General features: G+C 43.7%; 2 protein-coding genes across 15 annotated transcripts in view; one reads left to right on the top strand and one right to left on the bottom strand.

Moving 5' to 3' along the window:
- Window positions 1-3,605, top strand: part of grid2ipb (glutamate receptor, ionotropic, delta 2 (Grid2) interacting protein, b) — a 36,601-nt gene extending 32,996 nt beyond the window's left edge. For 7 of the 9 annotated variants that reach the window (XM_034569790.1, XM_034569791.1, XM_034569792.1 and 4 more), the window contains 3 exons: window positions 415-533; window positions 1,134-1,298; window positions 1,554-3,605. In XM_034569790.1, coding sequence (XP_034425681.1) covers window positions 415-533; window positions 1,134-1,298; window positions 1,554-1,625 — 356 coding nt within the window. In that variant the 3' untranslated portion in view covers window positions 1,626-3,605. The remainder of the gene's footprint in view (window positions 1-414; window positions 534-1,133; window positions 1,299-1,553) is intronic. The other 2 variants (XM_034569793.1, XM_034569795.1) reach the window with 1 other exon arrangement.
- A 901-nt stretch (window positions 3,606-4,506) lies between these two features.
- Window positions 4,507-17,692, bottom strand: part of arhgap17a (Rho GTPase activating protein 17a) — a 30,066-nt gene continuing 16,880 nt past the window's right edge. For 2 of the 6 annotated variants that reach the window (XM_034569797.1, XM_034569796.1), the window contains 14 exons: window positions 17,513-17,630; window positions 16,406-16,474; window positions 16,148-16,229; window positions 15,143-15,270; window positions 13,348-13,459; window positions 12,319-12,400; window positions 12,113-12,193; window positions 11,911-12,024; window positions 11,619-11,710; window positions 11,220-11,370; window positions 10,673-10,951; window positions 9,763-9,911; window positions 9,077-9,619; window positions 4,507-7,467 (listed from right to left, as the gene is read on the bottom strand). In XM_034569797.1, the coding sequence (XP_034425688.1) occupies window positions 7,289-7,467; window positions 9,077-9,619; window positions 9,763-9,911; window positions 10,673-10,951; window positions 11,220-11,370; window positions 11,619-11,710; window positions 11,911-12,024; window positions 12,113-12,193; window positions 12,319-12,400; window positions 13,348-13,459; window positions 15,143-15,270; window positions 16,148-16,229; window positions 16,406-16,474; window positions 17,513-17,630 (2,179 nt within the window). In that variant the 3' untranslated portion in view covers window positions 4,507-7,288. Of the gene's footprint in view, window positions 7,468-8,944; window positions 8,967-9,076; window positions 9,620-9,762; window positions 9,912-10,672; window positions 10,952-11,219; window positions 11,371-11,618; window positions 11,711-11,910; window positions 12,025-12,112; window positions 12,194-12,318; window positions 12,401-13,347; window positions 13,460-15,142; window positions 15,271-16,147; window positions 16,230-16,405; window positions 16,475-17,512; window positions 17,631-17,692 lie in introns of all 6 variants that reach the window. The other 4 variants (XR_004612089.1, XR_004612088.1, XM_034569798.1 and 1 more) reach the window with 4 other exon arrangements.

Here is a 17,692-nt window from a genome sequence, read left to right on the forward strand (position 1 = left end):
GAATGGGATTGTTCCATCCTGTTAAACTCTAACTGTGTCCCTGCAGAGTTATCAGACTTGACCAAAGACTTTTAACTTCATGCATAGTTCATATTTTAAAACTGCTCTAAATCGGGGGCCATAAAGGGGCCACAATTTACACAGAGGGGCCAATTATATGTCCAATATCCATGTACAATTCCTGATTTAGTAAGGTTCATATTTAAGTCATTCCTTGTTTACTGTTAGTTCTATAGATTTAAATTGTCAGATGCATTGTTCGTACTCTTAGTAAGTGACTACTGGCAGGTCAGGGCCACTTCAGGGGCTAATCAGATTGTGCCCCCCCCTGGCCCCCCCCCTGGATCTGCCCCTGGCCTGGTGGCTCTCTGCTGTGGTAACAACTCCCCTCATGAGTCCCTGTCATTCATGCAGTGAACCAGAGGACGGTCACAACGGAGCTGAGTGACCTTCACACCACCATCCAGGACATCAGGACGGCCTGTCTGAAGATCCCCCCCACCTCTGAGGACCACTTTGCCTCCGTCATGAGCGTAGGTCCATTTTATTACACACATAAAACACATGGGAATTTGAGCGCATTTAAAAACCTTTATTTCGTGGAAGCTACTGAGGAACAGCTCAACAGTTTGGGAAGTATGTTAAGTTGCTTAGATAATACTTAGATAATAAGATTGATGCTGTTCTCGTGTTTGTACCACAGACGGTAAATAAAGATGGACGACATGACTGCTCTCCAAAAGTGAAGCCAAAGCGCTTCAATCGCCAGTTGGTGTCTGGCCGCAGTATAGGTCACACACCTCTCCTCCTCCATGTTAGTAGATGGGACATGGACCAAATGAATATTAAAAAGACGATTTTAGAAATGAAGAATCAAAGTAACAGAGGCTGAGGTATCATGAACTGCTGATCCACAGCGACAACATTTATCATGTGACATCTATTTCTCTGACATCTAGGTGACATCATGTGGATTATTTTATTCTCAGACTTCAGAAAACTGCTCCAGAGCCACAGGAGACATTATTTAAGAGTTTACACACACACACACACACACACACACATATACACACACACAGAACTTCACTCTTCGCGACGAGCACCCATGAACGTTTGACCATTTGCACCCGCAGAGTTTCCTGGAGAACAGCCACCCCGCGATCCAGTCCCTGGAGTCTCTGCAGACACGAGCGATGGAGGAGTTCTCCAAGGTGGCCTCCTACTTCGGAGAGGACGGCAAGTCCTGCAGCACGGAAACCTTCTTCGCCATCTTCGCAGCGTTCATCTCCAAGTTTGAGGTGAGTTGCCGCCCGCACTCTTCTTTTTGTCTGTGTCGATAGAACCAGTTTGGGTCGAGTGGCTCATAATGTGATATATCAAACCTCTAAAACAGTTCAGGCCTTCAGTCACTTTTCTCACACAGCCTGCAGCCAGAAAGGGGTCATGCAGCGAAGTGTGTGGAACAAACAAATGTGCTTTAAATCTGAAAATCATACATAAGTATATATAAAAATAAGTATGAATCCGATGAGATTATGGGTTTTGTTTGGCAGAGGGCGCTCAGTGAGACCCAGACTCCAGAGAACCCCAGAAGCCCCAGACTGTCTTCCCCTCTGGCCTGGTAGAAGCACGGAAGGCGGGCGGACGTCGGGCCAAACCGACGAGGCCGCTCGGCTCCATTTTCACTCTGCTCTCCACAACCAAAGTGCCAAGATCACACACACACACACACACACAGAGACACTCCAACCAACGGGGAACAGAGAGCACGTCATCCACGGCCAATCTGTCGGATAACGGCGAACGAGTGCCCCGTGTGCAGCAGTGCTGTTATTTCAGGTGCTGGGCAGAGCAGGAACATTCAGGAACTCAGCGCACGCTCACATCTTCACATTCTAAAGCTCATCACATGTTAGAGAACAACAGAGGAACGTCCGTGTACATTCGATCCCTTCACTTCATCTCGAAGCTGCTTTACAATGAAATGTAAGTAATGAAAAGGATTAATCGCCGTGTTTATTCTATGATGATATAAAGTTTATATTTTCTATCGGGTCCTGTTTGGAAATTGTAAAAGACAGTTCTCTGGAATCAAGAGGATTCAGAAGTGCGTTGTATTGATTATGTGCAGAGTCTCCACAGGAGGAGGGTTTGATCAGACAGTACAAACAGCGGTGCGTTCACTGCCTCCCGTACTGCAGGACTCAATTCAAAGATTTAAAAACTGTCCATCTCGGATGCATCTTTTGCTAGAATTTCAAAATTAATTCAACTTAAATTGAAAAATCATCCATTTCCACCTGTTACTTTTTAAGTTGCTGATGAGGATCAGCCGATCGTTTTCTTTGGAAGTCAAACGCGGCCAAAAGGAGAAACCACCTCTGAATTCATAATGTTGAAATGGAATTTTACGAAATTGAAATATTCCTGTTGAGGTGAATTTAAAAAGGTTTTAGTTCAATTTTGATTCAGTTTGATTCAACTTAATTTGTATAATGCCAAATCACAACATACAGGGGATTAGATTCCCCTCTTTGAAATTCCAAGTTCAAAACTTGATTTGCTCAAACTTGATTGGTGGAAACTGGAACCTTGAAAAAAAAGTCTTAAAAATCTGAAAAGCTCAAGATTGGAATGTAAACAAAATATATTAACTTTATTTATAAATCAACAAAATATTCTATTTCAACCATTAAAAATTCCGTTTTGACTACATTTCACATATTAAGCTACTTATAACATTTTAATTATTTTATTATTTTGGCCTGGCTTCCATAGATTTCAGCTCCGTGTGATTTTAGATGACAGTGATTAAATTCTACGGCAAAAATAAAAAAACCTTTAGCCAGGCTGCTACTATTCTGATCCTCTCCTTTATTCAGACCCAGATTCACTCACAGTTCTGCACTTGTGAACGTCGAGTGTCGTGAACGCAGCCTCGTGGCCTCATGGCTTCACGGCTGTCGAACCAATGAATGTCAAACGTGTGGGAGAAGAAAAGAAAACACCACCCACCCCACTGTAAATGACTATTTCCTGCTTCTGTGGTCGTCATGGTGATCTCATGACTCATCTACAGTACAGTGTACCTGTAGCTGTGTTGTATTTATGTTGATGACTATTGTTGAGATTGTAAATTGGACTGTATTTGCTATGCACTGCTCGTCATCTTCATTTTCTACCGTGTGCTCGTTCGTCCTGAGTCCCGATTTGTTTTCTTATTTTCTTTTTCCGAGCGTCCTCGGGAAGTTGCCGTCTCCCTTCTTCTTTACGCACAGCTTCAGCCGGGCTCGTAGAAAAATGCAACTCTAGCTGCTCTGAGTGTAGTGACCGTGTTTCCTCGTCCCAGTCGATTGCATGTCGGTGCAGTTAGTGTGTTCAGACGTGCAGCTGGTAGCATTCACCCTCCCTGGATATTTAGGTTTGAAATAAGTTACATCTCTGTTGAGTCCGGTCCAGTTTATTTAGGTTTTATGCATCGGTTCCTTTTTATATCTGTTTTCTATGTTCCGTGGTTGTTTTACCTCCATGTTTGGTTCAGTGCTTTCAGCAATGAAGAATATTCTGTTTTTGATCTATAAAAATATCATGCTTGAAAGTAAAAACCCGCCTGACGTGTCCTCTGTGCCTGGAAAGGAAATCCTATAGAGACTTACAGGATGTACAGTAGCTATAGTTACTGCATTCAACTTATATAATCCACAGAGATCACATATTCATTTTATAATGTACATACATAGATTATTTTAGGTCAGGGTTTGAAAGATTCATCTATGAGAGGTTATATTTTGTATATATTTTTCATGATATCTCCCAGATCCCTGTTTAAAACAGTCTGTTGATACATGCACTTTTAATCTGACATGTTTTTATACATTGTTTTGTTAGTTTATATCCTAAACACCCAACTGCTCCTCTAAAGCCAAACCGTCTCTATAGCTCCCTGGTGATGGTAAAAAGTCAAATGACCTTCAAATAAATATTTCTCAAAAATGTTATTTAGTCCTTCACACACCGACATCTGTTACATTTGGTTTTAGTTATTTGATTCTTTAAAAACCGGGTTAAACGCCAGGATCGACAGCTGAGACGCATCATTCACCTCTGGGATATTTCACCGTCATCTCTGGATAATGGATGCATTCTTTTTTTCCACCTTGAGATATGAAAGTAAGTTTAGTGTCCGAAAATAATTGTGTTCATCATCCGGTCAAATACAAAAAGTAAATTGTATTAACATTCCAAAGCATATAACAATTTTTGGGATTGATATATTAATGTTTTGACAAATTATAAATTTTCAGATTACCTTTACAATTAGTTTAGGGTTTTTAACAAGTACACACCAAACTGACCTGTTACTCATAACATCATTTCTGGTTTAATCATGAATATTTAATGTTTTGCTTTGAAACTAAATGTTCAGCTTTAATAACAAGGAACGTGTCAGTCACATGTTTCCTGTCATGATAGCGCACAAACGTATAAATCATGAGCACATTGAAATAGTTTCTTCATATACTTTATTTCTTTGGAAAGGGGGTATAACCAAGCATTCCTATTACATGTCTTTATTCCACATTTAAGCTGGCCAAACAGCAAACATACAAAACTATGGAGCTGCAAAACGCAGCATCATCATCATCGTCTCTAGTTTCGTGGCAGCTTTCTGTCGTTAAAGAAGCTTCGAGCTTGATGCGCAGGGATAAGGCAGCGAGGTACGGGAGCAGAGGGGGGGGGGGGGGGACGACGACGCTCCAACCGCAGCATCCGAGACTCTCTCCATATGTACCATGTCGAGTCGGTTCTCTGGGAACGGGACTCTGCATTATGTTTGAGGCCAGAAAAGAAAAAAAATAATGCCAAAGCTTACACAGAAAATACAATAAAGCCATTTTTTCTTCATCGTTTGACCTGGCGGAAAAAAAAAATACATCAATCTGACGCCACGTCACTACTGAGGGATCACAGCGGCGTGTGCCCTCAGCTCAGTGGGAAAGACTGGAAATAAGAAATACCTCTAAACTAGGAAACCACTCATTGGCCTGCGCTCAAGTGCAATATCAGCTGTTTTTATGACGTGTCTTTCTCTTCAGGATCAAGAAGCTGGTTTCAAAACTCTCCTTTCACTACATTCACTCTCACACACACACTCACGCAGTCTGTTGTGTGTAACGTCCCGACAAACAACCAGAGAAAACAAAGAGACGGATGGAAGGCTAAAATACTGATTGTGTTCAGGCTTCACCCTGCTACTTCTGCTTCGTAAAAAGAAAACAACCCAAACAAGTCAACACATTTAAATACACATCTCCCGAGGAACGACACAGAACCAACCACCCACACACACACACACACTCTCTCTCACACACTCACACATACACACGACTGCTGCTGCTGCTGAGTCACCGTCTTCACATCCCTGAAACACAACTGTTGCCAAGACAGCTTCTTGGAAAATACTGTAAGTACTGGGAGCCAAGTACATCCTCCGTACAGTAAATAGATAATATCATATAATGCTTATTAGGGGGTTCTGGGAGGAACCCATAAGGCATGATTTACATTTTAAAGACTGAATTAATTAAGTCAAGCCACAGGGAATGTGTGTGTTTTCAGAACTTGGTAAATAAATACATGAGTGACAGAGGATTGAGGGGAGGGAGGGTTTCCTTTAAAATAAAAAAAAATAAAAAAGGAGGGGAAATCGACGACTGGAAACCTGCAGTCACCAGCTACATGTTACGCAACAGTTTTGGTTTCTACTTCACCTGCTGATCCCCCGACCACCCCTCCCTCATGCTGTAGAAATACCCCCCTCTTCTTCTTCATCTTCTTCTTTTTTTTAAATCTTCTTCTAAGGCCATTTTTTCAACAGTACAAAATGCAAAAAAACACCTCACACCAAAATTCCAAACAGGGGTCTCTTCAGTCCATATTGTGGCTTTCACCGAGGCCCCCCCCCCACCCAAACCCCTCACCTCACAACCCATTCTTTTCTGTTCACAGTCAGCGGCCGTGCTTCATATTGCTACGCATCAATGTCTGACAGCGTCACTGGTGAATCTTCTGTCCTCGCGCTCTGCTGTCTGGAGGTCATTCTGCAGGGAGCGCGGTATGAAGATGGAGGTGGCAGTGTGTGTGTGTGTGTGTGTGTGTGTGTGTGTGTGTGTCTCCTCACAAACACACGTGGCACCGTCATGGTAGTCAAAAGGACTCAGTGAGTGAATAATGGCCCGACAGCTTGAGATGAAACGAGCGAAGCAGAAAGAAACTGAATCCACGTCAGTTCAATTACACTGAGTGAAGGTGAATTGTACAATCTGGTGATGTGCCTTGAGACAAAGATCTTATTAATTATCATGGAAGACTGAAAAAAAGCTGGAACCCGTTCATTTTGGGATTTTGCTTAAAACCTGATCTATTATGAAAATGTTTGCCCTTTAATTGACTTTCAGCTCTTAACTGTATAGTATTTGTAAGATAATTAATGTAGAAAATAAAAACCTACTGCTAATCTGCGTCTGTAATTTTAACAGTAAGTGATGTTACTACGCTTTAGCTACACTAGTTAACTTGCAGGTAAATCAAACATACCGACAACAACGTGCTGACTAAGTTGAGATGGTTAGAAAGTGTTGTGTATTGAACACACAATGACATTAACCATCAAAAATCAGCACGGTTGAAGAAAAATCGTCTTAATCGCCCCCTGGTGGCTTGCTGAAGTATAGGTCATAATCCCTGCCTGTTTAGTGGATGAGATATGGAGCAAAATAAAGTCAGGTCAATAGATTTTTTATCATTTTAGGTAGTTCTTGTTCAGGTGTAATTTTTTCTGGTACGGGGTTTAATTAGTTATTTAATGCTATAAAAAGGGGGTGAAACGTCATGATTGACAGCTGAGGCCGACTCAGGATTGGCCGAGTGTGTGTATCAGCTGAGCCTCGATACAGCGGCTCCGCACCACGATCCCTGCTGTGACTCTGACTCCAAATGATGTGAATCGTTTGTGTACATTGAGAGGAAGTTAAGTCTATGGCTGCGGCAGCCATTCAAACAATCATCTAGCCCAGCTATTATTCACTGAAGCACTGTGACGTCCATCACTGCCAGAAGGTGCATTATGTCACGTTAAGAGTGGATCATTGGCGCTGGACAGCAGCAGAGGTTGGTCTCAGTGTGAGGAGGGCTGCAGAAAACAGAAGGAGACTAACTGAGGTGTGTGTATGATGAGCGGAGGTGTGTGAGGGGCGTTTCTGGACCAGAGCGTGTCAATGTCTCCTCCTTATAGGATGGTGCTCTCAGAGTCCAGGTCACAGTCTTTGGGAGGAGGCAGCATGGAGGAGGAGGAGGAGGAGCAGGAGGAGGAGGAGGAGGAGGATGAAGGGCTCATCGCTGGCTGCTGCTCTACAGCAAACTCAGGGACCAACGCTCGACTCAGCCCTTTGAAAGACATGGCCGGGTCTGTAGACACAAGATGAGGGAGAAATAAATCAGAGTGAGAGAGCGAGGAAGAGCAGAAACTTAAAGGAGATCATCAGCTAGAACAGACTCCTCCTGTTTTGATAGTGCTTGGAAGTTTCCACACATGCAGACGTTTCTCACACACACACAACAAAACATAAACATCCTTCACAGGATAAACACACTATTCATGCCCACATTATAAGAACATTGGCCCTAATCACAAACACGTGCAGCCTCATCCTGCAGCATGAAAACCGTTCAAGCTGGTGCCAAGGGTGCCATCCAGTGAGGCTGTGTAATATTTTCCATAGTGTGAGCAGCTGCAAAGGCTCTGTGGCTGAACAGCAGGAGGCGCTGTTTGGTCAGAGACTAAGAGCAGCAGGGCAACAGGCACAGAGAGCAGATGGAAAAATCTGATGTCAAGGAAGCAGAGTTGAACTGATTAGCTGTTGTTCTTCAGCTTATTGCTAAATTAATATATATAAATATATATATATATGTTTTCAGGATTAGGATTATGATTGTCTGTTCTGAACATGAGCAGCATCTTCAGATGAGACATTAGTGACAAGACAAGAACAGTCTAGTTAAAAACATGCACGTCAGTAGTAGCAGTATTAGTAGCAGTACACATGCTGGATGAAGGGATGCTGCTTTTAAAACTCATTAACAACAACTACGATGACACAAATGAAACATTATATACAATAATTTACAGTCAAACAATACTTAACAATAAAAAATAGCAAACAGCCCACTGACAGCTGAGGGTTTGAAAATGATCACAGTTTTTCAGCCTCAGTAAGAACACGTCACTTTCAAACCCTCACTGGTGATGTTACATTATAGTGACAGCAAATAAAGACGAGTGACTCATGATAAATGATCATCCTGACTGTAAATAAAGATGGATGCTGCGTATCTGCGCGATTGTGATCGTGTAGTGGAGCCGTGGTAACAGGGTCCCTTTGATACAAGCTCTCCACCAATCACAAGTCAATCATGACTTTTCACTCATTCAACGTGTACTTTGACTTGTTAGTTTGGGTCCATGTCCCAACCACTAACATAGAGGAGGCAGGATCCATGACGTACACTTCAGCCAGCCCACAGGGGACGAGTCAGATGATTAGGCTTCATTTTTGTGAAGCTGTCATGTCGTCCATCTTTATATACAGTCTATGAAGTGAACTAGGTGTATTATATAGAACTGGTTTGGACTATTATCAACTCACCTTCCCTCCCGAGGGTTTATATTCTCGTCGTTTTGTGTAACATGAATATTTTTATTAACAAAATCAGAAATGGGTTTCTTAATAGATGGACTTTAATACGCAGGATGAGAGTCGTGCATCAGGGCTACAGTAAATGAGATCTGGTGGTGGCAGCAGGCAGAACAAAATGGCAATGATGAAGAGTGAGAGTTCTAGACACAAACAAAAAGTGCAAGTGAAAAGGTCAATTAACAACAAACCTCTCACAAGTGCTTCTTTAACCTGCAGAGGTGTTACAATGCAAGACTATTAGAGAGAGAGTACATCAGTGTTGAGCAGTGACATTCATCTGCAGACTGACATGCAGTTGTTGTTTGAGAGTTAAGACTCACCCATCATCTTGTATGCAGTGGCACAGATCCCATTAGTGTCTCCGGTCAGTGGGCTGGGTTGAGGCGGCGGTGGGACGTTGGGTCTGTTCCGGGGCTTGGGGACGGGTCGCGGCCGGGGAAGAGAGCCCGACTGGTAGGGAGACGGGGACGGAGGAGCGACTGCATCCTGGGTGGCGGTGGAGGGCGGAGGGGTGTCCGGAGGGGTCGGGGTGCCCGGAGGCGAGGGGTCCGAGCTCTGCTGGTCCCCGCCGGACTGGCCGAGTGATGCGAGCGGCATCAGGGGACTGGTCTGTGTCGGAGGCTCCGGGGGCGGATGGCTGGGCGCCTGGATCGGTGGCTGGTTGCTGGAGTGGCGTCTGGGCGTGGCACATGGCTGGGAGGTCGGAGAGGTGGGCGAGGTGGGGGAGTGGCTGGAGAGAGGTCTGGGGGTCGGGCTGAGGGACTGGGAGGAGCCTGATAAGGAGGCGTGGTTTACTGAATTAAAGGGCTGGCTGGGAGGGGGGTTTGTCGGTTTAGGAGGGGGAGGAGCCTGTTTCTTGGTACCTGGAAGATGTTGAAGATGTGATTAATTGAAGAAAAGATATTGGATTAATATATTTTCATTCAAACTTTACACATAATTTGACCTGGATGAGTCACGACCTTTATAGAAATATGTCTTTTTGTACCAGAGTGCAGAGTCTCACCTCTGCGCAACGTGTGAGGGCTGGGCCCCATGGATCCAGCCCCAGAGGTCCCAGTGCCCATGTGTCCTACAGCCGGGCCCCCTCCTCCAGAGCCGTTCCTCTGAAGCAGAGGGGTCAGGCCGTATGTGGAGTCACGTAGCCTTGGGTTGCTTTAGAGAGGATGAAGAGAAAAAGAGGGTTTTAAAACCTACTAATTTGAAATCTGAAATTCTGGAGCACTGCTTCTACGAGAGCATCCACTACTGAGTGGTATTTAATAAAGCTCAGTGATTTAAAAATAAAGATGAAACTCATCTGCGGCGTCAGGTGTTGTGATAATAAACTTAACAATTCTTATCTGGGTGTCTCATCTAAATTCACCTTCCCAACAGTGTGTGGGAGCAAAAGAACGCTGAGCTGAATAGTCTTATCTGTGTGGACGTGAATGTTGTCCTTTCAGCAACTAAATCAAAGAAACCCTTCAGCCGCTGCACAACGGACACTAACGTCCAGGCCTCCCAAAGCAGTTTGAGCCAGTTAGTGCTGATTCCAGTGATTCGGGGAGAAAAAGCAGAAGGATGGGAAGTCCAGAGGCCCTGAAAGCGACTGTTAGCGGAATGACAGCAGCCATTGTTGTAGCGTGTCTGTGGGCTGACTTCAGACAAGTCTGCATAGCTGGATCTGGTGGTGGTGTAAGAAAACTTGTGGTTTTTGCGGGAGAAACAAGTTGAACCAAAGTGACCGTGACATGAGGAGGTGTCTAGAATCTACCAGTGAAGCATGCATCAACTGCACTTTATGACTGAGTTCAAAGAGTTGGCAGATATGTCTTCACACTACATGACAACTGTCCATCTGTCAGTCTGTCTGTCTGTATGGCATGCAGTGTCATTCCCCACCAGCAGCAGAGATGCAGGAGAGCAGCCCTTACCTGAGCTCTTCTGTGTGCTGGGCTAGAAGCTGCTGAGCGGCTGCAAGAGCAGCCAAACTCTGCGCCAAGCTATGCTGGCCAGCGTCAGGCCCAGCCCCCCCTGGAGGAGCTTGTGGCTGGGGCTCGGCTGAGGGCTGGGGGACCTGCCCAGCCCCGTGCCCCTGCCCTGGAGCCTCCACAGGGGGTAAAGGAGGCTGGAAGGCAGGTGAAGTGTGCTGCTTTCTACCTAAGGTGTTACTGCCTCTACGGAGGGTGTGGTCCGAGTGCTTGTTAGGGGTGCTACACAGGGAGGGCGGGGAGACGGTGAGAGAGAAACATTAAAGGAGGGAGAAATCACCAAAACCCCAGAGCACACAGAGAGAAGTCAGTAAAAACAGTGTTAAGGGTCATATTATAAGAATCCAAATTAGCCCAAAATGTACTAGAAGCAAAAGAAAAGGACCCGGAAAAGCAACTGGTGAAATTATTTCCAAAGAATTAATTCACTGGATTAAGCGATCAACGGTGTGGTACAGCAGGAGCAACAGAGAAAATCGTGGCTGATTACTTGTCTTTGCGCATTGAGTCGTTCTCTGGTCCCATCGAACTGCCAGGCCTCTTCCTCTCAATGGTACTGCAGTCATAGTCCAGGTGATTGTGGTTGTGGTTTGATGCAGGTATGGGCATTGCAAACATGCCGGACACGTTGAAGTCCACCTCTGCAGGGACAGATAAGATTTACCCAGATAAAATAAAGTACATCTTGCAGAGAGGTCTAGCAGGAACAAGAGACAGACACGAGAGTGATTTTTATCTTGGTGCTTGGAAGCTTGATCAATGCTGACTGTCTATCTTACGAGGCAGTTGACATCAATATCCTTCGCCGTGTGTCCCTGATGTACGATAGCCTGTGACTGGCTACAATGAATAAAGAGAAACAACAGGTGGAGAGGGCTCCAGAACCTACCCTCAGGAAAGAACCAGTCTGCATGCTGGATAATGGGCTCCATGATGGCCACCACGTGCACAGAGGTAGCTGCAGCCATTTCAGCCAGACTCCTGGGTGGACACAAATAGATGAGCAAAAATTAGATTCTTTCACCAGAATGAAATAGGCTAAAATAAAAGACTATTGTTTCTTGAAATCCATTCAACCATCACCAGGATCATGCATTTCAAAGACTGTCACATACATCTACCCTTTTCTTTTTTTAATGTCCATCATCAATTTTGTCCCCTCCCTCTCAATCCCCTCTCACCCCTCAGTTTTGGCCCAGAGCAGATTGGGTCCCAGGACAATAGCGATGTTGCTCGCCGTCATTTTGTTCGTCTCGCTGTCCTGAGCCAGTTTGGCTAAAAACTTGACCAGATACCTGCATGGGAGCACAGATGTAAACATGTCATACCACAGGAAAACTAAAGCATTACGGTCATGACTTGTATAACAATAAAACAACAAACCTCAGGTTGGATTTGTTGTTCTTTGGTAGCTTATCACATACAACCCAGAGTGCCTGGAGCCTCTTGTCTGGGTCCGTCACACTAGATATATAGAAAACAAAACGTACGATTGAAAGCAGGGACATATAGTACTTGGTCCAAATATACATTCCTAATTGCAGTACAGTGATTTGTCTTATTTCCAGTGATAATGTTGTGATGCTTGCCTGGATGCCTGGATCCATTCATCATAAAGCTGGTAGTTCATCAGAGGTTCTGGGAGCTCCCTCAGGTAGGACTTCAGTGCTCCTGAAACAAAATGTCCATTTGTACTTTCAGTTTTGAATCCACTTTTCAGAACATAACACATCATTTAAACTGGGCTGAGACTTCAGGACGTTTCGGGCCGATTTAAACCCGATTCAGGCCCCAGAGACTCTTGGTCAGTACAGATGTTCAGCCCAGGTATCTGGTATTCTGAGGGCTTACGGAGCCTTTCTTAAACCTCCCAAACTGCCCAGAGAAACATTAGCACCGCCCCGATAATTATCAAACATGTTCAATATTTAGGATTTAAAATCAGGATGATTACAATATTAATAGTACATTATTGTACTATTAATAATAGTTCATATAATTAATATTAATAGAAGTATTGTATTAACAGTATTACAGAGGCAATGGGGGAGAGAAAGACATCAGAGCAGCTGTGCTGCAAAGCAACGATTAAGATTCTGGGGCTATTGTCAGCTAGCGTGCCACTGTTGACACATATCATAACTGACAGAGAAAATCTCACCTGAAAAATAGGTCATCTGTATTGCCCGGGTCTCTCTGACCATTTTCTGAACCAGACTCCTTTTTTGCTTTTGTTAATTAATATTAGAGCCACTTGACGCTTCACTCCACATTCTTTTTTTTAAACATCTGCTTCCCCATGAACACATAACATATAAGACGTGAAGTGGTGCGTCGCTGCCTCTGGAGCAATCATTTTAATATCCTATAATATTTTCTAATCTTGCAGTGTGGGTGTGTTTAAGAAGATTATAGAGAATATCTGTGACGTTTCTCTTTATGTTTGTGATGGAACCTGATTTTTGAAATCGTTTCGGTCTTTAAAACTCCGGTAGTCTGAGCCCAGCCTTGGAGGATGTCACAGAGAAGTCAAGAAGACACAAATACCAACTGTTTAGAAGTTTTATACCAAAAAAAATACAGTAATTCAAAAATAGCCTTGGTTTTTTCGGACGTACCAGCAACAGCGTGGGGGTCGGAGTAGAACTCCTCCAGTTGTGAAGTGGAACAGTCCAGTGCCGCCTTTAGCTTCTTTAGCTTGGACGCTCCTGCTGCGATTCTGAATAGACCCTGACACACACACACACAAAAAGATAAATAACCCACAGTAACTTTGCTAGCAAACGAACAACAGCAGCGATACTTGCAGGCATTTAATGTGCACGCACCACCCTTTGCTTTCACTCAAACACACACACTTTCTGAACAGTCAATTATACATAGTGTGTATATAAATCCACTACATACACTCCCCCAGCCAGCTGCACATAATGAAGCCTTAAAGCAGGCAAACAAATACACCCTCCACTCACAGCACAGCAAGCTCTTTACTTTGACACATAAACAAAGGCCGTCTTCACACCACAATGACACACACTGGGCTCACCAGGGAATGAATAGGGCCACAAATAACGCCCTTTGCAGTTAACCCTTGCACTCTCTCTACTTCTTTTTTTTTCTTAAAATTTTTTGCACAAACACGTACACATACGAAACGCTCTGATTTATGGACGGGGGAAAAGTGGATTCTATTGTATTCTAAATTTGTTTTCGGGAAAGGGACATCGCATTTCATAAATCATCAGGGCGACAGTGTCTCTGGAACAACTTTACAGAGTTTCCCCTGTTTACAGTTTGTCTGTGCGCCAATCTCCTCAAGCCTTAAGATGTTTATACGTGCAAACGATTTAAAGCTCGCTGTCGTTAATGTCCAGTAGAGCCGCTAATCGCAGCCACAGCTTCGTGTGAATGTTAATGAGCTGCGACAGCTCCTTTAATTCACACATGGTAACACAAGGAGAACATAAGAGCAATTAAGATGAACAAACAAAATCATAATCCATGGTATAAAATACTGTAGAGGGAATTAACTTGGAGTACGATGTTTAGTTACCTCTGAATCAGTACTGACTGTTGCTGGTCACTATTATTTGAAGTTGAATTTATCGTCTTTTGGCAATTAGCAGGTAGAAAAAGTCAAAAACAAGCTGACAGCCCTGACATACTATCACCATTTAAAGATGACATGCTATACAACATGCTGGCAAACAACTGCCTTTTTAAAATTCACATTAAAAAAAAATCGGTAGTTGTGACTCAAGGACAATTTTCAGTCCTGTAGCTCTGTTTTGGTCTCCATCGCTTACTAAGGGCAATATCTAGTTCTTAAGATACAATAGCACAATCAGAGTGTGATTGAGCTATTTAAACACTTTTTTTCAATCAGGTGGTTGCTGACATTGTTTTGCGTTGACATAACATTTATAACAAACAGTGGCTGCTAACAATGGGCTTGATGATTGAAGAGAAGTCCACAAGACCATAGGAGGAACTTCTCATTTCAGATGATATTTTGTCAGTTGAGTTACTCTTGAGCCTGAGAGTCACCTCTTAGAGGTCTTGCTGCCCCACATGACACTCAATTCTTCTCATTTCTTATGACAGTGTCTTGTTGGAGACTAAAGTGCAGCTCGGGCCACAAAGCGAAAGGTAGCCAGGCCCACCCGAACCTGACAGGCATCCTTTTTTTGTGTGTGTCCTAACTTGAACCCATTTAACCGTTTTCTCCAATTACAGGCACATGCAGCATGAACAAATCAAGTAGATAGCACAGCCAATGTACATTAGGAGAGGGTGATCCATACTCCCCACTCCCAGCTTGCCACCTACACTTCTTATTGATCAAACAAAGAGGAAATGTCTATACAAGTCTCTGTCTGATCTCTCCCTCTGTCTCTATCTTAACCTCCTCACCTCTTCCTTCATGCCAGTCTCCAGAAGCATCATGACGCAGGCCTCTAATGGCAGAGCGATCTCCCTTCCAGATCTCTTCAGGTGTTCATCCAGCCCTGTGCCAAACGCAGGCTTCTCTGTCCACGAGTCTGATCACCAGAGAGAAGATAAATAATGAGAGGGAGGCAGTGAGACTAGATACTGTAACTTTATTCATGTTGCACAGGACTCAGTGCGAACCAGTCTGTTGCTGGTCTCTATGGCAGATTTCTGGGTCAACAACTCTCCCCAGGGCCAGTTGCTAACCTCCCCCCCCAATAAATAAATAATAATAACCACATGCTCCCAGCCAGCAGGAGTGACTGTTCGACCTTCCTTCTCTATTTATGTGCGTGTGTGAGCTAATGTGAGAGAATGGGGAGGCAGAAGACTGAAATGGCAATGGGTTGGGGGAGCAGCCAAACCCAGGTGTGTGTGGTGTGTGTGTGTGTGTGTGTACTTCGTGAGTCATCACCACATGCTGGGAGACCAGGCTTGTGTGGTTTAGATACATGTGTTTAGTGCAGGAAACAACAACCTCCTTTAACAGCTTAAGAGGGTAAAGACAAAAAACAGGGAGAGCTTAAATGGGAGACATTATGTGGGTAAAGTGGAAAACAGATTATTTTTGGAAAACACAGGAGTGTTCTTTAATATCGGCGCCTCAGTGATGGCCTTCTACCTTAAATGGGGTAAGTGTAGTTCCGAATTTTGGAAAAACAGACCAGAGTGATGTAACTGAATGGTGCAGTAGCTGGTTCATTTCTTGAAGTGAATAAGAAACACAAACTTCTGTCCATCAGCAAAAGGTTTGTTTGAAAGGGACAACACGCAACAGAGGCACCAAAGAAAAACACACATTCTCCAGAACACATATAAAAGAGTACTACGAGCCGCACACACTCGTGTGTGATTGTTCTATAACACCGCTGCTCTGTTTCGTGTTTACTGGGTGTGAGTGAAAAGGCTTGTTTACGTGTAGTATACCTTGTTGAGCCTGGATGGTGGGCAAGACGCTCTCCAGAAGAGTGAGAGACTTTCTGTGGTAATCAGCTTGAGCTTCTAAGAGCTACAGAAACAGAGAGAGATAGAGAGTCAGTAGAATCAGACAAGCAGTGAAGTACATGACAGCAAAGTAAATAAAAGTCTGTGTTCAACCCCCCCCCCCGGTTACTCTGCAGCTGTGAATATTCCCACAGGAACTCATGCAAACACATGTTGGACTTGCTGACACGCTGAGCTTACCATTACAAAGTAACAGGCATAGTCGCCTTCCTTTGAGAAAAAACTGTACATGTCGGCAGCAAGTTGATCCTGTGGAGGAAATACGGGAAGTTAAACAGGAGGAGCACTGAATGATAACAAAACGTTATTTATATTAGAGCAGGACCAATATATCAGATGGCCGACAGTATCAGCCAATAAGAGCCTTTTACAGACATGTCGGTATCTGTGTTTATGTTTATAGATATGAAAACTTGTATTTACAGAATAAACAAAGCAGAAAAGATGTGCCTTCATCATTATTTTTTTAATACAAGTTATATCACTATATTTGGTTGTATTTGTTTCGTCTTATTTTTTTCTATATTTATAATAGCGTATTATAGATACACTGTAAATTACATTTATTCGTCTTTAAGGTTTTGAAAACAATACGAGTCATTGGCAATTTTTCAAATGTGTAAACACACATACACATTGTTACATAGGCCAATAGATCTGTACCAGAACATTTTACTCTCTAATATTGGTTACAGCAGTGCATAAAAATCCAAGCCAAGAAAGGGAAAGAGCAGTATTGCTGCATTAACTGTCATTAATAAATCAATGATCTCCATCTCCACTCCGCAGTGTCATCCATCAAGAGAATGGATTGTTTTAGGTGGCACACGGACGGACATCAGTGGTCAGCTAAGCACCACGTGAGTCATAAACCCTCCAGGCTCCTGGCAGGCCTCAGTGAGACTGGGAGGGAGAATGGGGGGAAAGGAAACACAAGGCTCTGCGCTTCCTGGACAGAAAACCCTGACACATCACGCAGCCAATACAAAAAGTCACAAGTGACTCAACTGAACAGATGCAAACACACATGCACGGAGCTGACGGGGCATTTTCAGTCATTTGTGTGCGTCAGCAAGCTGAGAGCCAGAGGGTCTTGGACTGTCAAGCAAATGAGGTGATGATTTTCTTACTGGTTTAATGTTCTAACCAGGATTTCTGTTACTCAGTGCCCCAAGACCATAAATGACCTTTAGCCTTCCCATTCATTCAGGATCAAATACATATGGCCGGCTTTGAACTTGATAAACGCGACTATAAAGACGTATGAATCATCTACATGCTTGTTACCTTGCAAAGCTCCACTTTGTTCATGGCCTCATCCACCTCCTCCTTGAGTAGGTCAGCCTTGGTCGTCAGTGCTTGTGTATTTGTTCCTGAGATTATTGACTTGGTTGCCTGCAACCATCTGAAGTTGGAGAGACAAAGGAAAATTGAGACTATTTCTGTGTGACAGAACCACAATGTGAA

Source organism: Hippoglossus hippoglossus, chromosome 19 (assembly GCF_009819705.1).
Source record: "Hippoglossus hippoglossus isolate fHipHip1 chromosome 19, fHipHip1.pri, whole genome shotgun sequence".
Lineage (NCBI taxonomy): Eukaryota > Metazoa > Chordata > Actinopteri > Pleuronectiformes > Pleuronectidae > Hippoglossus > Hippoglossus hippoglossus.